The following is a 23,962-nucleotide window of genomic DNA, read 5'->3' as shown; positions in this document are numbered from 1 at the left end:
TTTTTTATCTTTTTTATATACTGATCTGAATTTTTTAAAGTAATGAATACTCCTTAGCAACTTAAAAATATGGTAGAAAAAGGAAAATATTTAAAATTATTTCATTCTTTATAGCTCTCTTCTGTTCTTCTTTTGATTAGTTTAGGAATTAAATTTCTGCAGGAGTTCCAAAAAGGTGAAATTTGAAAATAAGCCCCATTGGGTACACTGATGAGTAGAAGGAGCCTCTTTTAAGTTTTATCCTAGGCTATTTGAAGTCATGTTATCTGAGAATTATTTTTTCTTTACAATTCTGCCCCATGAGACAAGGTACTAGGGGATACAAAGGATAGTGATTTAGTGGCACTGTTCCCCTACCTCCAAATTGTTTTCATTTGAAAGAAGTTGGTCACTCTTCAGGAAAGTGACTATAATGTTATTTTTACCTCTTGGCAATTTGATTTCTTAAATAGCAGTTTTCTGGGCAGAAATTTGTAATATAACAATACATAACTGGCTCAATAAGGTGAAAATTTATAGTTAGCTAGTGTTGATTCTAGATGTTGATTGATTGCAGGATTATACACATGAATTCCATAAAACCAAAGCAAACTTTGTGGCAATACGGGAAAGGGAGAATCTCATGGGATCAGTACGAAAGGATATTGAGTAAGTTACCTTTTATATTTTTTCGTAGGATGTTTATTCAGAATCAGATTTAGAGTATATCCATGATTAATAGCAAATTGAGTGGCAGAACCATGGTTTAGATTTCAAGGTTTCTAATTCCCATTTCACTGTTCTTTAAACATTGCTGCTCCAGTATAGTCCTAATCTACTTTGCTGTCTTATCTCCAGTTTCCCCTAGTTTTATCATTGGCTCCTGCCAACCTTGACTTTCCTGTCTTAATTCAAAGTCCAGTTTAGATGATGTCTTCGTGAGTTCTTCTCTGATCTCCTACCACCCACCTTAAGCATTATAACGTTACCAATAAATGAAGCTGTCCATGTTTCCCTTCCTGATTACTGTCTATCCCCCTACCCTCTCCCTTGCCCCAACAATTACATATCAATACTTAGGTAGCTATCAAAGTAGCCTTTACTTCCCTGGAATCTGAAATCTGTTTTTTCCAGATTTCATACAGACTCATAACTTTAGTCAAATTATTTAAAGACTCCCAACATTTTTATGCTGCTCTTAAGCCATAATTTTAAAAATGTATTCTTTTCTTCCATTCCTTTACCTCACCTTTAATAATATATTCTAGCATTTTATACACATTTTCAAAATGTTTTTCACAGCTGTACATGACTGACAGGGTTAAATCCATTGGGCATCTAATTAAAGCTGCAGACTTTCCACTTTTGGACCATCTGTTGATGCCTATCATTGTCTCACTTGTGATAAGCTTAAGTTTCATAAGTATGATACTTATGTTTCATGAACTATGATGTGTACTACCATCTCATGAACTGATATATATCATGTGTACTCTGATAAATATTTTCTTAGAGTTCCTTTATTTTGTTGTAACAGTAAGACAGTTTTGCAGGAGAGATCATTTAATATTCATCCCATGCAAAATTTTTGTCCAAAACTCTAAACCAGGATTATCCAGTCACCAGTTGTGTTTCTACCTCCAGAAATTATCTTGGAAAATTAATGTTTATTGTTTGTCTGTGTTTTATCTGTGTTTCTTATATTTAGTCATATGTACTTTGTATAACATATAGGAGTGAAAAAAATGAAACATTTTTGCCATATTAGGAATTTTGAAATATTTTTAGTTCTCTGGCACATATATAAGTCTTGTGTCTGTTTTCTGTATAGTCTATTTACATAGGTATTTTAAAGAATGCGTTGAGAATCAGTGTAGCGGACAGCCTTTGATGTGTAGGCTTTTAACTACCATTCAGTTTGTGGGAATTGTTAGACTACATTCCAATGTAATAACTTGTTTTCTAAAAGATGATCATAAAAGAAACATGTTCATCCATTTACTAAACTATTTCCTGATTACCAACCATGAGTAAGATAATATGTCAGTCACAGTAGAAGGTAGAAATGAAAAGATCAACATGGCCCTCTAGATGCTAGAGGGGAGTAAGGCACATACTCAAATTAATATAATACATGGCAGAATATGATTAGTGAAATGAGATATAGTAGTGATAACTGACATTTAAGAATTTTTTCTGCAGTTACACACTGCTTTTTCATATATTCTCTCTTTTTTGGCCTCATATAATCTTTGGGTATAGATACAAATTATTAGTCCCATTTTATAAAACTAGGTATTAAGAGTTATCTAAGGTTAACTGGCTAGTCATCAGTCTTCCAAGTCCAGTGTGTTCTTGGTTATATCATGCTGCTTTTCCTGGTGTTTTCTTTCCCACTGCGCTTTGCACATCAGCCCTACTCTCAGCTAGTGATTCAGTTTTACCAGCATGACCCTCTTTTGTCTTACTGCGGTGTATGTGCAGTTACTTAAATTTTTTATTTTGTTCTTGATACTTTGTAAGTAAGGAACTGAAACGTGTAAGTGTTGATAGTAATGATACAAAGCGTTTTCTAGTAAATTGTAATGAACTTAAGACCAGGATAGAAATCCTTAAGTATGCCACAACTGGCAGATCTTTAGCTTCCTTTTTGTGTTCCTTAGACTTCAGTTGATGGACTGCGTGTATCATTGTGAAGGGAAACATTCCATTTCAATAGCTTCCCCACCCCATGTGCTGTGTAGTAATCAATCCAAAGTAGTATTCCCGGACTTCCCTGGTGGCGCAGTGGTTAAGAATCTGCCTGCCGATGCAGGGGACACGGGTTCGAGCCCTGGTCCGGGAAGATCCCACATGCAGCGGAACAGCCAAGCCCAAGAGCCACAACTACTGAAGCCCGTGCATCTAGAGCCCGAGCACGGCAACAAAGAGTAGCCTCCGCTCACTGCAGCTAGAGAAAGCCCGTGCGCAGCAACGAAGACCCAATGCGTCCAAAAATAAAACAAACCAAAAAAAACCCCAACAAAGTATTATTCCCACTTGGGGAAGATAAAGATATAGGAGATAATAGACAAAGAAAGGAAAAGTAATGGCTTTAAAGGCCTCTCCTTTCCTCATCTTTTACAGTATCCTCCCAAACCTTACTCTTCAAGATGGACAATGCAAAGTTTTCTGAAGACACTCTGTTCTTCCACACCTCATGATGCTGCACACGCTCTCCTTCCTTCCTGGAATAATCTTCCACTTTTTATAACTAAATTATCACTCGTTCTACAGGGTACCCTTTGAGGATTTTCTCTCTTTAAGAATGTTTCTGTATTTCTCATAGTCTCTCTAATCTACCCCTGCCCTATAGAAATGACTACTCTCTTCTTTTGTATATAACTATTATCATAATAGTTCCTATTACACTGAATTACAATTATATAATTTATGTACCTCTCTAAACTCTCTATGACCAACTTGTGGCTAGGTAGCATGTTTTACTGTTATAATGTCTGGTACCTCACAAATGTTGAATAAATATTTGCTGAGTTAATGAATAAATGAATGAATGTATATTCTCTTTTCATGTACTTTTAGTGAGTTGGAATTTTTGGCAACTGATACAAAATAAACATTTTTAGAAGAGTTATTAATAAATGTATATAAAATCAAAAAAAGGAAAAAGTAAGATTTTTGTTTAAGAATGTTGGATTATTTTGGTGAAAAATAATAAAGTCTTAGGCCTAAGTTAGAGAGCCAGTCATATTTATCTATTTATGATAGATGCTATTTTTAGAAGGAAATGAAAAGGATTATACATTATAATTGTTTATTCAAAACTATGGAGAGGCTCAATTTGTCCACTTTGGATATTACTTGAGTCAATCATTTAATCCTTTTTTATAACATGTACCAAAAATGTTCTTAAGTTTTCTTTATTTTTGTTCTAGGTCATATAAAAGTGGGTCTGGAGTAAACAACAGAAGAACTGAACTATTTTTGAAAGAACATGACCACCTTCGAAAGTAGGTATTATTGAAAAAATGCATACTACATAGTACCTACTTATTTATTCACATATATAGCAAACATTTTATGGTGTTTATTATAGTAAGTGCTTTATCAATGCTAATTCATTTAATTCTTCTAATGATCCTATTGGGTAGAAATAGAATTGCAACTGTTCTGACCATAATTAGGAACAATATGATGCTATCAGATATACAAAATATGCATTCATTACTTGTTACCTGTAATATGTCTTTTATTGCCTTAATGTTTGTTTTCTTTAGTGAGTCTATTGCTGTAATACTTTGTCCACTACTATAGATTACTGGTAATAATAATAGTAATAATATTGATACTGACTTATGTTTGAATGGCCTGATACCACTTATATATGTCAAGAAGCTTTACAAAGGGTAATTGGCCATACATCAAATTCAAAGAAAATATCTTATCTCCCAAGAACTCAGAAGAAAATACCTAAAAACTTGGATGAACGAGATACACACACACACACACACACACATATATAAAAACAAGCCACCATACTCTATCCCTGCTTTATCTATTTTCCTTCTGAAATACACTGGTTTCTTTAATTACTTTCTTTGTATTTTGTTATAGAACTTAAGGATCAGAAAATTACTTCTCTCTCTGAGCTCAGCCTCTAAGCACTTGAGCAGCTAATATCCATGATAGTTAAATGATATGAATTATGTTGATATTTGCTGCTGAATGTCATAAATTAGTCATGTCCATATGCGCTTAATGTGCTGTTCAATTTGTTTTTCTTTAAAGATTACCACTTTAAATATGAGCTGTTGAAATCAGAACATGGAAAGATCAAGACCTTTTTAGTAGAAGTCTGAGTGCTTCTAGTGTCAGAAAGTTGTTATTTCTTAAAATGTTAAATATTATTGATTGGCACAAGGGGGCAGCCTTTCCTAGAGTATGTTTAGTTTATAGTTATTTATAGCTTTGGTAGTGCTTTTTGTATTTGATAGAGACCACCATAAAAAGAATTTTGCGTTATATCCAAAACTATATTAATATATTCTTGGGGTACAGAGTAATTTAAGGAATAAGATACTCAAGTAGCATAAAAATAAATATTAGCTTGCATTAACATTTTTATATTTATCAACCCCAAAAGAAGTTAAACAGAAATGCAATAGTTTAATTACTTTAAGGATGTTTTGATGCTGAAAAGAGTATACCAGAGTTGTTATATAAATTGATATTCTTTATTTCATTATTTCAGAACATATTGTTTATTATAAATTTTATATGAAAAATTTTAGTTTTGCATTCATTTTAGTAATTCAGAGAAAACCCTTCAGGAGTTTAATATTGTCCATTTTACAGGAAAATAAATATAATAATTCAGGGGCACACAGCTTAAGTAATTTGTTTAGGGTTATAAAAATGATAAGAAAATTGGCAATCAAAAGGTATTTACCATTTTGTTTCCCAGGTGATTTTATGTATGATATACTTTACATATATTCCTTTCAGCATTCTTGTGAGAAGTTAGTATGTGCTTACTCCGTACAGAGAGAAACTGAGGCAGGATGAAGTTGAGTGAAACATGAGCTGATAAATGAGGGGAATTGTTAACACTAAGGCTTAATCTCAATAACAAGAGTTTAGTCATTGCTTTCAGTATTAAAGCACAGAGCTTCCAAATATGTTTTAGAAAAATCAATATTTTGTGTAAATTACAAATACTTGTGAAGTAATAAAATAATAAAAAATTATGGACTAACATATATACAAAGTAATAATGATATGAAAAAGTTTCTCTTTTTCAATGTTGTCTCTCTTTCATTTGCTAAGTGCTTTGAGGAAGAATTTTTTTAGAATAACTTTTTAACGTAAAAGCTATACGTACTTTTTATAGTACTCATTTTAGAAAGTATGAATAATAATTCAGCAACACAGAAAAGACATTTTGAAACACTTATCAGTACAGATGCGTTACCATTTTTTACTCATCAGTAGGTTGTGAGCCTTCTCCCATGTTATTTGACAATTTTTTTTGTTTGTTTTTGAATAGTTCTTTTAACTTTTAATAGTCTACATATCCTATAATACAGATAAACCATAATTCATGTAACCTAATGAGTGTTGGCCTTTTGGATTATTTCTAGTTTTTATTATTGTACATACTGAAGTCTTTGCATATATCCATAATTATTTCCTTATGATAAATTCCTAGAATTGGCATTGTAGGATTAAAAAATACATTCATTTTTAAAGCTTTTGATATAGTATTGTCAAAATTCCCTCTAAAGTTTTGCTACTTTAGAGTCCCATTAGTAGCATATTCTGCCAGTGCTCTCAGGAACAGTTACTTGATTTTTTTCTAACTCATGCCATGAAGATAGGCGAAAATTCTCAGGCAATAGATTTTTTTTTTTAAATAAGAAATATACTTTCATTAGAGAAAACATAGGTCAAACAGCCAAGCACAAGAAGCATAGGTGGTCCAATGGTTAAGACGTGAGCTCTCACTGCCGTGGGCCCAGGTATGATCCCTGGTCCAGGAACTAAGATCCCACAAGCCACATGGAGTGGCAAAAAAAATTTAAAAAAAAAAAGAAGAAGAAGAAGTAATAGTTAAATTAACCTAAAAGTGAAATGGACAGCAAGAGATTATGTATTGCAGCAAGACCATTTGTAATGAAGAGGCCAGATTTGCTGTTAGGGTACTTTTTAGTTTGATCTTTCATGAATAAAGGTGTCTTTTCTTTTAAACTACTCAGTAACTCAGGTAACTCATTTGATTTTGCGCAGTAGGGTCATACTTTTTATGGCAAAAAGCATATTTACATTTTTATTTGATTCTTCATAAAATATTTTTTCATGTTAATGTAAATTTCTACAACTTGCTTCGAAAGTGCATATTTTTGGGCTTCCCTGGTGGCGCAGTGGTTGAGAGTCCGCCTGCCGATGCAGGGGACGCAGGTTCGTGCCCCAGTCCGGGAAGATCCAACATGCCACGGAGCGGCTAGGCCCGTGAGCCATGGCTGCTGAGCCTGTGCGTCCGGAGCCTGTGCTCCACAACGGGAGAGACCACAACAGTGAGAGGCCCACGTAACAGAAAAAAAAAAAAAAAAATCCATATTTTTGTCTTGAAAAAGAGTAAAGCAGTTTTTATAAATGAATGGTAAACTTTATTAAAAAAAACTGACTTGGTAATGAATTGCTTTTAAAGCTCTTCTTAATATTCTTTTTGTCTAAAAATAAATGTTGTTATCTTGTAGCAGTTTATCTTAGAGAAGATAGTCATTTCTCTTCCTATTTGGTGGATAAGCTAGCTTTCATTGTTTTTTTTAAGATTTAATTTTATTTATTCTTGGCTGCATTGGGTCTTTGTTGCTGCACGTGGGCTTTCTCTAGTTGGCAGCGAGTGGGGACTACTCTTCATTGCGGTGCGCTGGCTTCTCATTGCAGTGGCTTCTTTTGTTGGAGAGCACGGGCTCTACGTGCTCAGGCTTCAGTAGTTGTGGAATGCGGGCTCAGTAGTTGTGGCTCACGGGCTCAGTAGTTCTTGCTCGTGGGCTCTAGAGCGCAGGCTCAGTAGTTGTGGCACACGGGTTTAGTTGCTCCGCGGCATGTGGGATCTTCCCTGACCAGGGATCTAACCCGTGTCCCCTGCATTGGCAGGCGAATTCTTATCCACTGCGCCACCAGGGAAGTCCCTAGCTTTTTTTTTTTTTAACTTGCCTTTCCCTGAGTCTCAGTATGTCAGAAGAAAATGCTGGCTTTGAATGAGTGTCAAGCTTGTAGCTGTTTGTGTTTTGCTGTACTGTGGATGCATTCCTGTGGGCTCTTTGGTTGCTGTTTAGATTAATTTCCTTTATATGTTTGTTCTCTTTCGTTGCTCCCTTATATTTTCCTTTTTGAAAGGAGTATCTGAGTTAGTTTAAAGGGTGTGGGGCTGATTGTATTATTGCTGTTTTTACAGCTTTTTCTTTAGAAGAATTTTGTCATTTTGAATAAAACATGTCTTCCACATTTACCTTAATGAAGTTGACAAATTTCAGAGTAGTGGTGAGAAACTTGGATTAGGACATAAGTATACACAAATAGAACGAGCCTAGCCTCTTGCTGGACTTCTTTACTGCCAGTGATCATCACCTCCACGTGAAAATTAGCCACCTTTTACCAAGGCTGCTGCCTCCCATCTTCTCATCTGTGATTCTATCACTTCAAAAATCTTCAACTCTAACATTTCACTCTGACCAACACAGTTTATTCTTCCAAGACTATCTGCAGCATCACTAGCTTCTCTTTTATATTTTTCTTCTTACCTTTAACCTCTCCTACCCTCGCTAGCTTGGATCTCATAGTTGATCAACTGAAATATTCCCAACATTTGGCCTTTTCTGTGCTCCTGTCTTTTTCTGTACCCTAGTAAAATGCCAACCCGATCCACAGTCTACTGTTCTACTCCTCTATTTAAGGGTTAAAGAGAAAGCACCCAATATACCCAATATACCCAAAAGCACCTCTATTTAAGGGTTAAAGAGAAAGCACCCAATCTAAAAATTTAGATTCATTATTTCCAACCTCGTCTGAGTATTCAGCATTGCCCAGTACCTTTTGCTTGCTTGATCCAGTTTACTTGTCTCTCTCATTCTTTTCAAGAAATTTACCAGGACTTCCCTGGTGGTCCAGTGGTTAGGACTCTGCGCTTCCAATGCAGGGGGCACGGGTTCGATCCCTGGTCAGAGAACTAAGATCCCACATGCCACAGCCTGGCCAAAAGAGAGGTCCTTAGCTCCTACTTCATTGAATTTTTAAGGTTCTTTCTCCTTAGTACAAATTCACATACAGGAATACCCTTCTTTACCCCTTTCCTGTAGTTTTTAGAGGACTAGTTTTTTTCCTGGGAAGGCTAATACATCCGTCTGGCTTCTATCTCTGTCCTTACCTGCTACCTCAGCTATTTTACTCTTCAGTCATCTTCTATACTGGCTCTGTCTCTCTAGTTTATGAATACACTTGCTGTCTCTGTGTCAGTACTCATTTCCTCCTTAGCCTATTGACTTCTTCCCTCACAGTCTACTGAGCATGTTGTCACTGGGGACATCAATGAGCTCCTGAAGGCCAAATCTAATATTGTTTGACTGCTCTGCCTCACTTGATACTCTTAATCTCTTCCCTCCTTGAAAACCTAGGCCACTGTAACACTGAAATTTACTGGTTCTCCACTTGCCTTTCTTACTACTCTTTGTTTCCTTCCTGGCTGCCTTCTGATGTAGCCTCAGAATCCTTTACATAGTGTTCTCCAGGCAGAAATTAATTAGAGCTAATCCACCAAGTGAAACTTATTTGTCGTCTACCCTCTCACATTAGCCCAGTTATTTGTCCTTGACATGCATCATAACAACAATTCCTCCTCCCCAGAGATGGCAGCTATAAAGAAGACCTAGCAAAGAGAAATTGAAAGAAATTGAAATTTTCATTCAAAAATTTATAGGAAAAGCAACTGGTGAGATTTTTTTTTTTTTTTTTTGCGGTACGCGGGGCTCTCACTGTTGTGGCCTCTCCCGTTGCGGCCAGTGGCCATGGCTCACGGGCCCAGCCACTCCGCGGCATGTGGGATCCTCCTGGACCGGGGCACGAACCCATGTCCCCTGCATCGGCAGGTGAACTCTCAACCACTGCACCACCAGGGAAGCCCAACTGGTGAGATTTTTATATTGCCAAGAATAATAAAATTAATGAGAGAGTTGAAGAAAGAGGAACAAGTTCTGAAGTTATATAGACCCAGCTAAGAAGGTAAGCTGAGGACTTTCATCCATACTTAGAGGCTCTGTTTGTTTTCATGGAAGTACTCTGATTTGTGGGAATGGCATGATTACAACTGGAATTGCAGACTGGTTATATTAAGCACATCACCTTAAAAATTCTTGACATTTTAAACAGACCTTTGGCAGTATTTCAAAGTAGTCAAAATATTTAAAATATTACATAATATGTCAGTTTCTAAATTATCATTTCATTTAGTTGGATCACATCATAAGAACATATAAATAGACATTTTAGTTTTTCCTCTTATTAACTTGCCACTTTTATCTTGACTAAGATACCTTAATGGATTTATTCCTTAAATTGGTATAATAGATAGGGAATGGGTTTTGAAGCCAAACAGATCTGAGTTTAAATCCTGGTGTGAACTGTAAATTTGGGGGCAAGGGCCTTAAACCCTCTGACTCTCTACTGTCTTAAATGGGGAAAATTGAATTCTTACTTTGCACAGTGTTAAAACACTTAAAATTAGAGATAATGTGTAAAGGTTTTGCCTAGTACAGTGTCTGACATGTAGTAGACCAGTTCTCAAATTACATTGAGCCATTCTTGTCCGTAGCAGTATTAGAACAGAAAAGTAGACTAGTAACTAGAATTGTGTACCTAGAGCTAGGTGACAGAGACTCCAGCCCTCTGGGGCCCTTCAATGCCAAAATGGTATGTAGGAATAAATAACTATCAGCTAACCCTGATTATCTATTAAAGCTCAGAGTGTGTTTTTAAATCATTCCCTTCATTTATTGCTCATTGGATTTTCATTAGTATAATAAGTGGTTTATTTATTCCTAAGCTTCATTTCTAGATAGGAGTTTTCAAATTCCAGTTGCATTTCATCTGTTTCTTTGCATTTATCTGAATGCACATATAATTTTTTGTATCAGTTTTTGTTGTTACTGTTGTTTATTGAGGTAACATTGGTCTATAACATTATATAATGAAGTTTTGTGTGTACAGCATTATATTTCTACTTCTGTATATGCTACAGCTTGCTTACCACCAAAAATTTAGTTCGCATTTGCCGCCACACAGTTGATCCCCCTTACCCATTTTACCTTCCCCTTCCCTTCCCTTACGGTAACCTCTACTCTGTTCTCTGTATCTATGTATTTGGTTTTGTTTGGTTTGTTCATTTATTTTGGTTTTTTATTGTTGTTTGCATTTTTTATATTCCACATATGAGTGAAATCTTATGGTATTTGTCTTTCTCCATCTGACTTATTTCACTTAGCATAATACCCTCAAAGTCCACCCATGTTGTCACAAATGGCAATATTTAATCTTTTTTATGGCTGAATAGTATTCCATTGTATATATATTTACCACATCTTCTTTATCCATTGAGATATTACCTCATACCTATTAGAATCGCTATTATAAAAAAGGCAAGAAATAACAAATGTTGGTAAGAGTATGTAGAAGAGGGAACCCTCATACACTGTTGGTGGGAATGTAAATTGGTACAGCCTCTATGGAAAACAGAATGGAGATTACTCAAAAAATTAAGAGTAGAACTACCATATGATCCTGCTATTCCATTTCTGGGTATTTATCCAAAGAATATGAAAACACTAATTCAAAAAGATAGATGCACCCCTCTGTTTATTGCAGTATTATTTACAATAACTCAGATACGGAAACAACCTAAGTGCCCATCAATAGATGAATGGTTGAAGAAGATATGGTATATATATATTCAGTTTTCATTGTTTTACCAAGCATTTGTTGAGCATCTACAACGTGGAAAGCATTGTACTGGGTGTTGGAGATAGAGAAGAGATAAAGCCTAGTGACGTTCTGCCCTGTTTCTAATGAGCTCCCCTAGGATGGGAGTCGGGGGGCAGAAGAGAAATGTTAACAGGTAATTACAGTGCATTGTAATTAAGTTTAATGTATGGAGACGTTTGTGCATACCACTATAGTATCACATTAAAGGGAATGATTAACTCTAAAGCTTCTGAAAGGGCTTTATAGAAATAAAGCATTTGATTTGAGTCTTGAAGGATGAGTAGGTATTCACTAAAGTCGACATAAGAAAAGGTTTTGGGAAAAGATGAAACTTGAACCTTATGATCATATCTTTTTTTAAAAAAAAATCTGTATCATTCCTGATAAATGATCAATGTAGATATATTAGAAATATCATTCATTTATTGCCTGTCTACAAACCCTCTCCCAGATTACAGGCCTTACTCATGACCCTGAAAGGGCAGCCTCATGGGGAGCAAGAGAAAACAGTGGAGGGATGAACTGAGAGGCCGTAGTGTTTCTGAGATTCATCTATATGTTTTGTTTTGTTTTGTTTTTGTGGTACGTGGGCTCTCACTGTTGTGACCTCTCCCATTGCGGAGCACAGGCTCCGGATGTGCAGGCCCAGCGGCCATGGCTCACGGGCCCAGCCGCTCCGCGGCATGTGGAATCTTCCTGGACCGGAGCATGAACCCGTGTCCCCTGCATCGGCAGGCGGACTCTCAACCACTGTGCCACCAGGGAAGCCCCTATATGTTTTTTATATCAGTAGTCAGTTCCTTTCTATAACTGAGTACTTTCCATTTTATGATGCTATACCACAATTTGTTTATCCATTAACCCATTGATGGATATTTGGGTTGTTTTCAATTTGGGGCTGTTACAAATAAAGCTGCTATGAATATGAATATTAAAGCTCCTAATATTCTTTCTTATAGAATTCCAATTAATAAATGTACAAGGGGCTTCCCTGGTGGCGCAGTGGTTGAGAGTCCGCCTACCGATGTAGGGGACATGGGTTCGTGCCCCGGTCCGGGAAGATCCCACATGCCGCGGAGCGGCTGGGCCCGTGAGTCATGGCCGCTGAGCCTGCGCATCCGTAAGCCTGTGCTCCGCAACGGGAGAGGCCACAACAGTGAGAAGCCCGCGTACCGCAAAAAAAATAAATAAATAAAAATAAAAAAATAAATGTACAAGGACTGATAGAAATAGAAAATCAGTAGGTGAACAGCACAGTAATAATGGGAAAGAAAGATTCACTAAATGGATGCTAAAATTAGTGGGAATTTTGAGGAGAAACAGGGTACCTGCATATTCTCAAAGCATCTTCCCCTACGTTAATTAATTACAATAGGAAATATAGTAATTTTACAGTGGAGAAACCTGGCAGACACCATCTTAACTAAGCAGTCTAGGTTAACATCAGTAATAAGACATATTGACATGATATACAGCCTGATATGATGCTTCAAGGGCCTGACATCACTGTATGGTATTCTTGCTAAAACTGCATAAGGTCATGACCATAACACTTTAAAATACTAGTCAGTTTTTTTTGTAGAATGTCCCTCAACTTGGGTTTGTCTGATATTTCTCATGACAAATTAAGGTTAGGCCATTTTGTCACAGACTGAAGGAGACTTAGGAGACATGACAACTAAATGCAATATAGGATCTTGAATTGGATCATAAAAAGGGACGTTATGCTGACACATATATATGGAATCTAAAAAGTAAAAAAAAAAAACGAAAGAAAAAAAATGATCAGAAGAACCTAGGGGCAAGACAGGAATAAAGATGCAGACCTACTAGAGATTGGACCTGAGGATACGGGGAGGGGGAAGGGTAAGCTGGGATAAAGTAAGAGAGTGGCATGGACATATATATACACTACCAAACGTAAAATAGATAGCTAGTGGGAAGCAGCCGCATAGCACAGGGAGATCAGCTCGGTGCTTTGTGACCACCTAGAGGGGTGGGATAGGGAGGGTGGGAGGAAGGGAGACGCAAGAGGGAAGAGATATGGGGATATATGTATATGTATAGCTGATTCACTTTGTTATAAAGCAGAAACTAACACACCATTGTAAAGCAGTTATACTCCAATAAAGATGTTAAAAAGGACATTAGTAGAAAAATTGGTGAATAAAGTCTGTAGTTTAGTTAATATTCTTGTACTAATGTTAAATTCACTGATTTTGATAACTGTACTAGGGTTATGTAAGACATTAACATTAGGAAAGCAGAGTGAAGGGTATACGAGAATCCTCTGTACTATTTTTTGCAATTTTTCTGTAAGTCTAAAATTATTTCAAACTGAAAAGCTAAAAAAAACAACCAACAGAAAAACAACCATAAGCAAAATAGGAAGGAAAAGGTTCTTCCTCAACCTGATTAAAGGCATGTACAAAAACTGTTAATATCAGACTTAAGGATGAATGCTTTCTCTCTAAAATATAAAACAAGGCAAGAATGTTTGCACTAACCACATTTTACAGCATTGTATTGGAGGTCGTAGCAAGTGCAATAAGGGAGGAAAGGGATAAAAGGAATACAGATTGGAAAGGAAGAAATAAAACTATTTTTGTCAGATAACAAGATTACATAAATAGAAAATCCCAAAGGATTTACCTAGAAGCTATTAAATTAGTAAGTAAATTTAGCAAGGTCACAGGATGAAAGGTTATATATAATTATAAATTCTATTGCTATACTAGCAAAAACAATTCGAAAATTAAAAATTTTTAATTCCATTTATAATACGTCCCCAAATAGGAAATATTTTAAAGTAAACTGAATATAATTTGTGCAAGACCTTTATGCTGAAAACCATAAAATGCTAAGAGAAATTAAAGGAGACCTAAATAAGTGGAAAACATACCATGTTTCTGGATTGGAAGATTTCCTACTGTTAAGATGGCAATTCTCCCCAAATTGTTCTATAGATTCAATGTAATCTTATTTAAATTCCCAGCATATTTTTTTACAATCTGACTGTAAAATTTATATGGAAATGCAAAAGACCTGGAAGAGCCAAAAAATTTAGAAAATACAAACAAAGGTAGAGTACTTGCACATCTCAACTCAAGACTTACTATAAAGCTATAATAATAAAAACAGTAAGCTACTGGCATAAGATGGACCTATATAGGTTAATGGAACAGAACAGGGTTCAGAAATAAACCAACTAACATGTGGTCAATTAATTCCCAACAAAAGGTGCCAGCATAATTCAATGGGGGAAAGGAGAATATTTCCAACAAATGGTGCTGAAACAATAAGTAAGTCCCCTACATACGAACCTTCAAGTTGTGAACTTTCAAAGACGCGAACCTGCGTTCGCATGTCCAGTCACGTAAGTTAGTTCACGTGTCTGATGTACATTGTCACGTGCGTGCATCCTCTACAAGTGGTTGTGCTTTTGTGTACTTTACGGTACTGTTTATTACCAGGTAGACTCAGTCTTATTTTATACTCTGGGTTATAATCCAGCACTATCATTATTTTGTTCTTCAAACTGTTTCACCTTTGACCATTGGGAGCTCCTGCAGATTAGCGTCTGTCATTTGACATGCCCCATCCTTTTTTTGAGCACTTCCTGTACTATCTGGCACGACAGTGTTTGTGGCTCATCTTGTATTTTCCCTGCCTTGGCTCTAGAACCAACCACTTCTCCAAGCAGCCTTGGTTCCTCTTATTGGAGAGTGGTTCAGAAACTAAGATCTGGGTGCTAGATATGCTTATTGCTATCGAAGTGTCATTCCTTCTAGGCTCTCTCTTGCTAAAAGTTTTTATCTTGAATGGGGTTGAATTTTTTCATGTATTTTAATCTGTTGAACTGATCGGATCTTTACATTATGCTTATGAAGAATATCTTCAGATTTCTTTTCTTTGACGTGTTTTTGCCTGGTTTTTAGTGGAAGGGTAAGACTGGCACCATTAAAATGAGTTCTTTCTGTTTGCTGAAAGAGTTTGTGCAGGCTTGGTGTTGTTTCTTCCTTAAATATTTGATAGAATTTACTATTGAATCCATCTTAGCCTAGAGTTTTCTTTGTGGCAAGATATTTAAATTACAAATTCGGTTTCTTTTGTAGATGTAAGACTATGGCTCTGTTTCATTTATTCCTGGGCCAGAGGGTGATAGGTGATTGTGATTGGCCCAGCCTGTCACACATCCATCCTTGTGGCCAATGGACTGGAAAGTTTGTTATCAGAAGAAAGAGAATGCGGCATCTACAGGGCTCCAGGGAAGTTATCAGCCAACTTAGTCACTTCAGTTTGAGTTTACTACACTCTCTTCTATACTCTAAGCCATAGACCTAGAAACAGTATAGTTAAGGAAAATCCTTTTTTCTAGTGATAGTTATTGAAGTGGACTTTTACTTTAATATTTCATTCCTCCCTCCATCCCCTACCAATGAATTATGAACTTTTTATGGGTCTATAACGCCCTACATGACCAACATACTACCTGTTTTATCTCTTTCCATCCCTTCATCTGTATCACTCTCTCCCTCTACTTATTAGGTACCAGCCTGACCGGTTTTTATTCATTCCTTTCCCAAAGATATCAAGGCTTTTCCTTTCTTGCTTCTTTGTTCTTATATTTTGGTTTATCTGCTTAAAATACTCTTCTCTTAGCTTTTCATATACCTTATTCCTTGACATCTTTATGGTCTAAGCTCACTTGTCACCTCTTCAAAGAGGCCTTTTCTAACTATCTTGTCTGAAATAGACTCTCCCTTATTGTTATTTAACAAAGTACTTTTTTTTGTTTCCTTCATAGCATTTATGAGAATCTGTAATAATTTGTTCTTTTTGTTTATTTTTTTAATTATCTGACTTTTCTTAGGCTTCCTGAGGGTAGGGCCTAGTTCATCTAGTTCTTGGCAGTGTGTTGGGTCCCCAGTTCCTGTTATATCATGAACACTTAATATTTACTTGTTTGAATAACTGGATATAAGTAGAAGATGTATTAATTTTGGTTTCATATACATATGTGTATATACATGTGTGCCCCAATGTAGAAAATCTGTTTCATTTATATACTTATTCCTCAAATATTTATTGAATACATACTGTGTACAAGGTATTGGTTCCAATGCTATGTATATATGAAATCTGATTTTGAGAACTGAAGGGGATATTATTGATGTGATTTTTTGTGCTTTGCAAAATGAATTCTCCATGAAATACCTTTTAAAAATCAAATTTTTACGTGGTATATAATAAAAGTCTGGCAAGCATCTCTCTTATTTACAGATGAGGAAACAAGATTCAGAGAGGACAAGGTCTCATAACTATTTAATAGTATAGCTCTTACTAAACCCACATTTCCTAACCTATTTCCATATTTGTCCCACATCACACTGCCTTCTCTGTGATTTACTTCTTTAAATCTTTATTTTTTCTTGTATTAGGGAGCCAGCATGGTGTAATGCTAATGAGAATTGAAAGACCAGTGACTTTTCACTTCTCTGAAAAGCAAGTGACCTGGCCTTTCTCTGTTTTTTCCATCTTTAAAATGGGATAGTAGCTGTTCCCTTATGTTAGATGATTTTGAGGAAGAATGACTTAAGATTTAAGGCATTTTACAAAATTAAAAGCACTCTAAAAATCTAAAGAATTTGTTTCATATAACTTTTCAAATATGGGACTGTTGTACAAAGCAGATTACACTTAAACAGGATCAGTTACATTATTTAGTTGAGAATTTGTTTTGTTTTCAATCCATTAACTATTTAGCAGATATGATTGAGTTATCTGAGATGGCACACATATTTGTATTATAATTGTACACTTCAGTATAAATATGTCCATGAATGAGTAAAGAAAATTCTCAGGTGGAAGCTTAGTTTTATCTGCTGACAACTTTTCTTATGTCTTAGGCTGTTTAGACTTGAATTTTTGAATTTTTAAATTCACCAGCCTTTTTTCACTTTTTGTTTGTTTCATGATTTTAGTTAAATTTCCCTGAAGTTACATGCCTAGTAAAAGCTGAGATTTAAACCTGCGTCCTCTGATTGTGTTGTTTCTGCTATACTGCACTACCTCTCCAAGATGATTCTTACGGTATCTACTTCACAGAGTTGCTGAGCTAATGCATGTAAAAAGGCTTTGTAAACTGTGAGGCATTTCTGTATAAGGCAGAACATAACGGGGATTATAAGAGTAAGAAAAGAAAATACTGAAGGAGGAAACCTTTTATATGCACTGTCGATTTACCTTTCTTAAATAAAATTTGAAATACTTTTGATGCCAGAATAGTCTTGATGAAATGCATTTCTAATGTATTAACAGACCATGACCATATTTGAAAAATATGAGATATATGATCACCGTAATTTAGTGACCTTTTGATGGAGTGGTTTTCTCCCAAAAGTTTTTGGTATACATAGTTTATATATATTATTTAATAAATACCATACGAGTCAATTAAATAGTGGTCAGATTATAACATCTGTGAATGGAACAATATAGTAGACTCTTGGCATTCAAGATTAACATTAGCTTTCTTTTTTTTTTTTTTGCGGTACTTGGGCCTCTCACTATTGTGGCCTCTCCCATTGCGGAGCACAGGCTCCAGACGCGCAGGCTCAGCAGCCATGGCTCACGGGCCCAGCCGCTCTGCGGCATATGGGATCTTCCCGGACCGGGGCACGAACTCGTGTCCCCTGCGTCGACAGGTGGACTCTCAACTACTGTGCCACCAGGGAAGCCCTCATATACTCTTAAAAATATTATTTTTCTTTAAAGATTTTTTTTGATGTGGACCATTTTTAAAGTCTTTATTGAATTTGTTACAATATTGCTTCTGTTTTATGTTTTGGTTTTTTGGCCACGAGGCCTGTGGGATCTTAGCTCCCTGACCAGGGATCGAACCCACAGCCCCTGCATTGGAAGGTGAAGTCTTAACCACTGGACCACCAGGGAAGTCCCCAAAATATTATATTTTTTAAAATATATGAGATAACATGTGAAAAACTTCCTAAGCTTTACACATTTAAAATACTTTTCCTCCAGTGCATAGTATGATGTCTTGATATATCTTAAATGCTTGTTATAATCTTAAAGGAATTGATGAAGAGCAAGGAGCTATGAAAACACATTATAGTATAAAGAAGTATTAGTTCTGCCTGATGTATAGATAGAATGGGAAAGGCTTCCCAAAGGATTTGACTTCTGAACTGGACTTTGAAATGAAAGCAATTTATGTTGAAAATCAGGAAAGGAGTTGCAGAACAAGAGAGAGACTATGAGGCATGAAAGTTCCTTGATCTACATGAGCCATGTATCTGTAGGCTTATACAGTTTACACAGTACTTTTATTTACACTATCGCTTTTGAGCCTTATGACAACTCCATGAGCTGAGTTCATATAGTCAAGTGCTTGAGCCTTGACTAATAAAACTCAGGTTCTAGGGTGTAAGAGAAAGCAACTAGCCATTTTATTCTTTATAGTTTCATGAATGTCATGATTGCTGATACTATTGAATTTCTATGATTATATTTATGAAAGAACTGTTTTCTGAGTTATAAGTATGTGAGAGAAAAACATATACATACAATGAAAAGTATATTTCCATTTTTATTTACATAAGCAGATTAGTTTATATTGATATACAAGTTAAATTTTTAGAGGTCTCAGAAACAAATTAGAAAATGCTTCCTTAATATTTCATACTCTTTATAATTCAGGTAGGTTTTTAGGATTTCAATCCTTGTATACCATTTATCTAAAGAACAACAAATGGAAACTGTGATTCCTCACATTTTCTCTTAGGCTTTTTGTTTCTGCTATAGTTAAACAAGTTTGTTGACATTAAAAAATATTTTTTTTGCACAAAAATTTATTAAAATACTTCGAAGGAGAAAAAGAGAAACAAAAACTCTCCCCATTTAAACTTGACTTCCTATTGTATATTGTTTGTAATCAAAACAGTGTGGTATTGGTGAGAGAACAGACAGATCACTGGAACAGAATAGAGAGCCCAGAAATAGACACACAAATATAGTCAAATGATCTTTGACAGAAGAGCAAAGGCAAGTCTGTGGAGAAAGGATAGTCTTTTGAATAAGTGGTATTAGAACAACTGGGCATCCACATGCAAAAAAATGAATATAGACACTGACCTTATACCTTTCCCCAAAATAACTCAAAACAGATCATAGACCTAAATGTAAAATACAGAACTTATAGAAGTTTTATAACATAGGAGAAAATCTAGGTAACATTGGGCTTGGCAATGAGTTTTTAGATACAATGCCAAAAACACCATCCATGAAAGAAAAAGTTGGTAAGATCTACTTCATTAAAATGAAAAACCTCTGCTCTTCCAAAGACACTATCAAGGGAATGTAAGACAGCTACAGACTGGAAAAAAAATATTTGCAAAACACATATCTGATAAAGGACTGTTATCCAAAATATACAAAGAACTCTTAAAACTCAACAGTTAAAAAGTGGGCAAAAGGTCTGACAGACACTTCATCTGAGAAGGTATGCAGCTGGCAAAGAACCATATTAAAAGTGCTCAACATCATATGTCATTAGGGAATTGCAAATTAAAACAACTGGATACCACCATGTACCTATTAGAATGGCTAAAATCCAAAACATTGACACCACCAAATGCTAGCAAGGATGTGGAGCAACAGGAATTCTCATTGCTGGTGGGAATATAACGTGATACAGCCACTTTGGAAGCCAGTTTGGAAGTTTTTCTTAAAAAGCTAAATAATCTTACTATATGATCTAGCAGTCACATTCCTAGGTATTTACCTAAACGAATTGAAAATATGTCTAAATAAAAACCTGCGCATGAATGTTTATAGCACCTTTACTCATAATTGCCAGAAGTTGGAAGCAACCAAGATGTCCTTCAATAAGTGAATGGATAAGCAACCTGTAGGTACATCCATTCAATGGAATATTATTCAGTGATATAAGAAACAAGCTATCAAGCCCCCAAAAGATATGGAGGAACCTTAAATGTATAAAAGAAGCCAGTCTAGAAAGACTTCATACTGTTTAATTCCAGCTACATGACATTCAGGAAAGGTCAAAACTATAGACAATAGAAAGATCAGCTGTTGTCAGGGGTTCAGGGTGGGAAGAGGAGGAAGAATGAATAAGTGGAGAATAGGGGATATTTAGGGCTGTGAAACTATTCTGTATGATACTGTAATGGTGGATATATGACATTATGCATTTGTAAAACCCATAGACCTGTACAACTGCAAAGAGTAAACCCTAATATAAACTATGAACTTTGGTTAATAATGTATCAATATTGGTTCATCAGTTGTAACACATGTACCACACTAAAGATGTTAATAATAGGTGGGGGAGAATGGGTATATGTGCTCCCTGTACTTCTTGCTGAATATTTCTGCAAACCTAAAACTGTTCTAAAAAGTCTACTGATTTTTTAAAAATAGAAAATGTGGCTCTCTGATTTCACTGCTAATAATTTAGCTTTTATCTTTCTCTTTTTTCTCTCCCTGACTGAAACGGGCAGAGTCTGTCAGGTGCTTAACTTTTTTGTCTCTAGGTAACTTCATGGGATTATAAAACAAAATTTCTCTCTAAATAAACCATGAAAAAAGCAAGTAGAGATACTCCTTGGTCTACCCAGACAAGAAACAAATATGCCACAATATCAGTGTTAATGGAAGAGTGGTTACAAATGATTTCTGCGTTCATCTTTGTTTTTCGGTATTTTCCAAATGTTATCTGTAAAATAACACTTTGTTAGTGCTTAAACAGCTTTTTGTATCCTACTGCAGCTTAACTGTATTGTTAACATGTCTTAGAAGATATTATATAGAAATAAATAAGACACAGGTCTCTGGTTAACTGTAAGTGAAACACTGCATCACCACAGTGCTTGATGTAAATTATCTCATTGGTTGGTGACAACCTCATCAGATTTTTTTGCAGTTTACAAAGGGATCAGTTTTAAAATTTTATTCGTTATGCACTTGATTGTTTGTTTTCTTACTTGCTTACTTGTTTATTATTTACTTTTTCGTTTATTATTTACTTATTCACCTACTCTTTTAAAAGAAGATTCTAATTAGTGTTACCTAAGTGGTTTTCCCAAGTTCTTACATTTTGTTGGTTAAAACTACTTTAAAATATGTGCTTGAAATTTGTGTCATTTGCAGTTTGTGTATTTAGGGAAATGAGTTATTTTTTAAACAGAATTATTATCTAAGTGTGGCTTTAGTGATTCCTTGGTACAGTAATTGGTGATGAAATTTAGCTCATTGTTTTCAGCTAGTTTAAATCAGTCTTGAAAGAAACGGAAACTTGTTGCTTAATATAGACTCTAGATGACTCTTTGGAATGCCTCTGGGCTATTATGAAGTACTTGTTTAAGAAGGATTATTCCACTTGATTATATATTATATATAATTTTAAATTCAATTTTAACTAAATTATGCTGTCTTTTTGGAGCCACTTTGTTGCTGAATTGTATCCACACTATCCAGGATGCTTTTAATGAATGGAGTTTATTCAGCTAATAGGTGATACAGTTACCATTCAGAAAGCCACATAGTCTGGCTCTTAATCCCTCCACCGTCTTTGTAATTTTTGAAATTCTTAATCATAGCATTTATATAAGATATTTATGACATTTTTAAAGTTCATCTTTGTTCCCTAATTCATACAGTAACTTAGATTTCCTGGTCCACTACCTTATAATAAAACCTCAGTTTATTAATTTATACAATAAACTTAGAAATCCTTTTGGAAAGAGGTAGTTGGAAAAAACATACAAGTATTTGAGTCCCTGCTGTGTTCCATGCACTGTATCAAATGGATACAGATGTCTGGGAGTTTGTTTTCCTACTTTCTGCTATAAAGCTGCCCCTTTACCCAATTTAGCTACCTGTAAATTCCTCCCTAAAATGGATTTTTGGTGGGTTTCTTTGTTTCCAGTGTGTGATGCATAAAGGCAAATATTTTACGGATCAAAGGTGCATTGGTGTCTTTATTCAGGTTCCTTTTTTTTTAAACAAGTGAAGGGTCCTTTATTTATTTATTTATTTTTGGCTGCATTGGGTCATTGTTGCCGTGCACGGGCTTTCTCTAGTTGCGGCAAGTGGGGGCTACTCTTCATTGTGGTGCGCAGGCTTCTCTTTGTGATGGCTTCTCTTGTTGCGGAGCACGGGCTCTAGGCGCGCTGGCTTCAGTAGTTGTGGAACACGGGCTCAGTAGTTGTGGCGCACGGGCTTAGTTGCTCCGCGGCATGTGAGATCTTTCCGGACCAGAGATCAAACCCGTGTCCCCTGCATTGGCAGGCGGATTCTTAACCAGTGCGCCACAGGGAAGTCCCTATTCAGATTCTTGAATTCTAAAGTGTGGCAAGCTGAGATTTGATCTTGTGTTTCAAAAAAGGAAGGAACTTTAAGATATGAATAATTACTGCTTATAGGCATTAGAACTATATTTGCCTATCCTGTCTCAACAAGTTGGTTGTAATTCTTAAGTTTTGAATAGACAATGGTGACAACTTGGAGCTATCTAAACTAAAGAAGTAGTTCTATTCATTTGTGCTGTCATTAAAACTGTTCTGACGTTAATAATCAAGTATCTCTGTGGAAGAAATAGATTTAAGCCAACAAATAAAAGTAAGATGAAAACTGTATATGTGGATTAATTAATTTCAGAGTCCAGAATTTTCTCCAGATGCTTTCAAAAGTCTGGGTGCTCTTTTTACATAAATGGTTGGAAATGTAATCTATCTGTAAAATGTAGAAAAATTAAGTGCAAGTTTTAAATGTGCGTTTAATAATTCCAGAATTTGAATTTTCTTTTTATTTGCAGCTCAGATCGTCTAATAGAAGAGACAATAAGGTAGGAAAAATGTTTTGTTTTTGTTTGTTTGCATATAAATGAACAGATAAAGTTAATTCTATAACTAGAGTTAAAGTCAGTTCATCTTCCTTAAAGATGAGAATTTCATTACATGGTAATGTATTTTTACTGTGACTTTCCCTTGTAAAATACATTTGAAGCCTAAAACATTTGTTTCCAGAATTAGTAGAATTGAGCTGTTTTACCTAGGTTAATTTTTCTGATTAATTCATACTCAGTATTTTCAGCCTCTGTCTTTTTATTCTTATTTTTTAATGAAAACAGTCTTGAACATGTGATTTGTTAAATGTCTTATGTATACCATTTATGTAGACTTGGTTTCTGTTACAGCAGCTATAGAAAACCTGTAGTAATTACTATTATCTGTAATAACATTAAAGTAGTTTCTTGCTTAAGGTAAGGGAAATATGTTGGTTTGAACTGCTTAAGTCTCTAGGTTTGGTGAATTTTTAAGTACCCATTTTAAGACAGTAAAAAAGTAAGTTAACTAGGAACGGTCTCCGTTCTTTAAAATTCAGCAATGTCTACAGCACTGTTTTT

General features: G+C 35.4%; 1 protein-coding gene across 2 annotated transcripts in view; it reads left to right on the top strand.

Moving 5' to 3' along the window:
• GOSR1 (golgi SNAP receptor complex member 1) overlaps nucleotides 1–23,962 on the top strand; it is a 50,094-nt gene that overhangs the window by 12,206 nt on the left and 13,926 nt on the right. For both annotated transcript variants that reach the window (XM_004311642.4, XM_019926955.3), the window contains exons 5-7: nucleotides 557–648; nucleotides 3,915–3,989; nucleotides 23,372–23,401. In XM_004311642.4, coding sequence (XP_004311690.1) covers nucleotides 557–648; nucleotides 3,915–3,989; nucleotides 23,372–23,401 — 197 coding nt within the window. The remainder of the gene's footprint in view (nucleotides 1–556; nucleotides 649–3,914; nucleotides 3,990–23,371; nucleotides 23,402–23,962) is intronic.

Source organism: Tursiops truncatus, chromosome 20 (assembly GCF_011762595.2).
Source record: "Tursiops truncatus isolate mTurTru1 chromosome 20, mTurTru1.mat.Y, whole genome shotgun sequence".
NCBI classification, from domain to species: domain Eukaryota; kingdom Metazoa; phylum Chordata; class Mammalia; order Artiodactyla; family Delphinidae; genus Tursiops; species Tursiops truncatus.
This window is presented reverse-complemented; position numbering and strand designations above follow the sequence as displayed.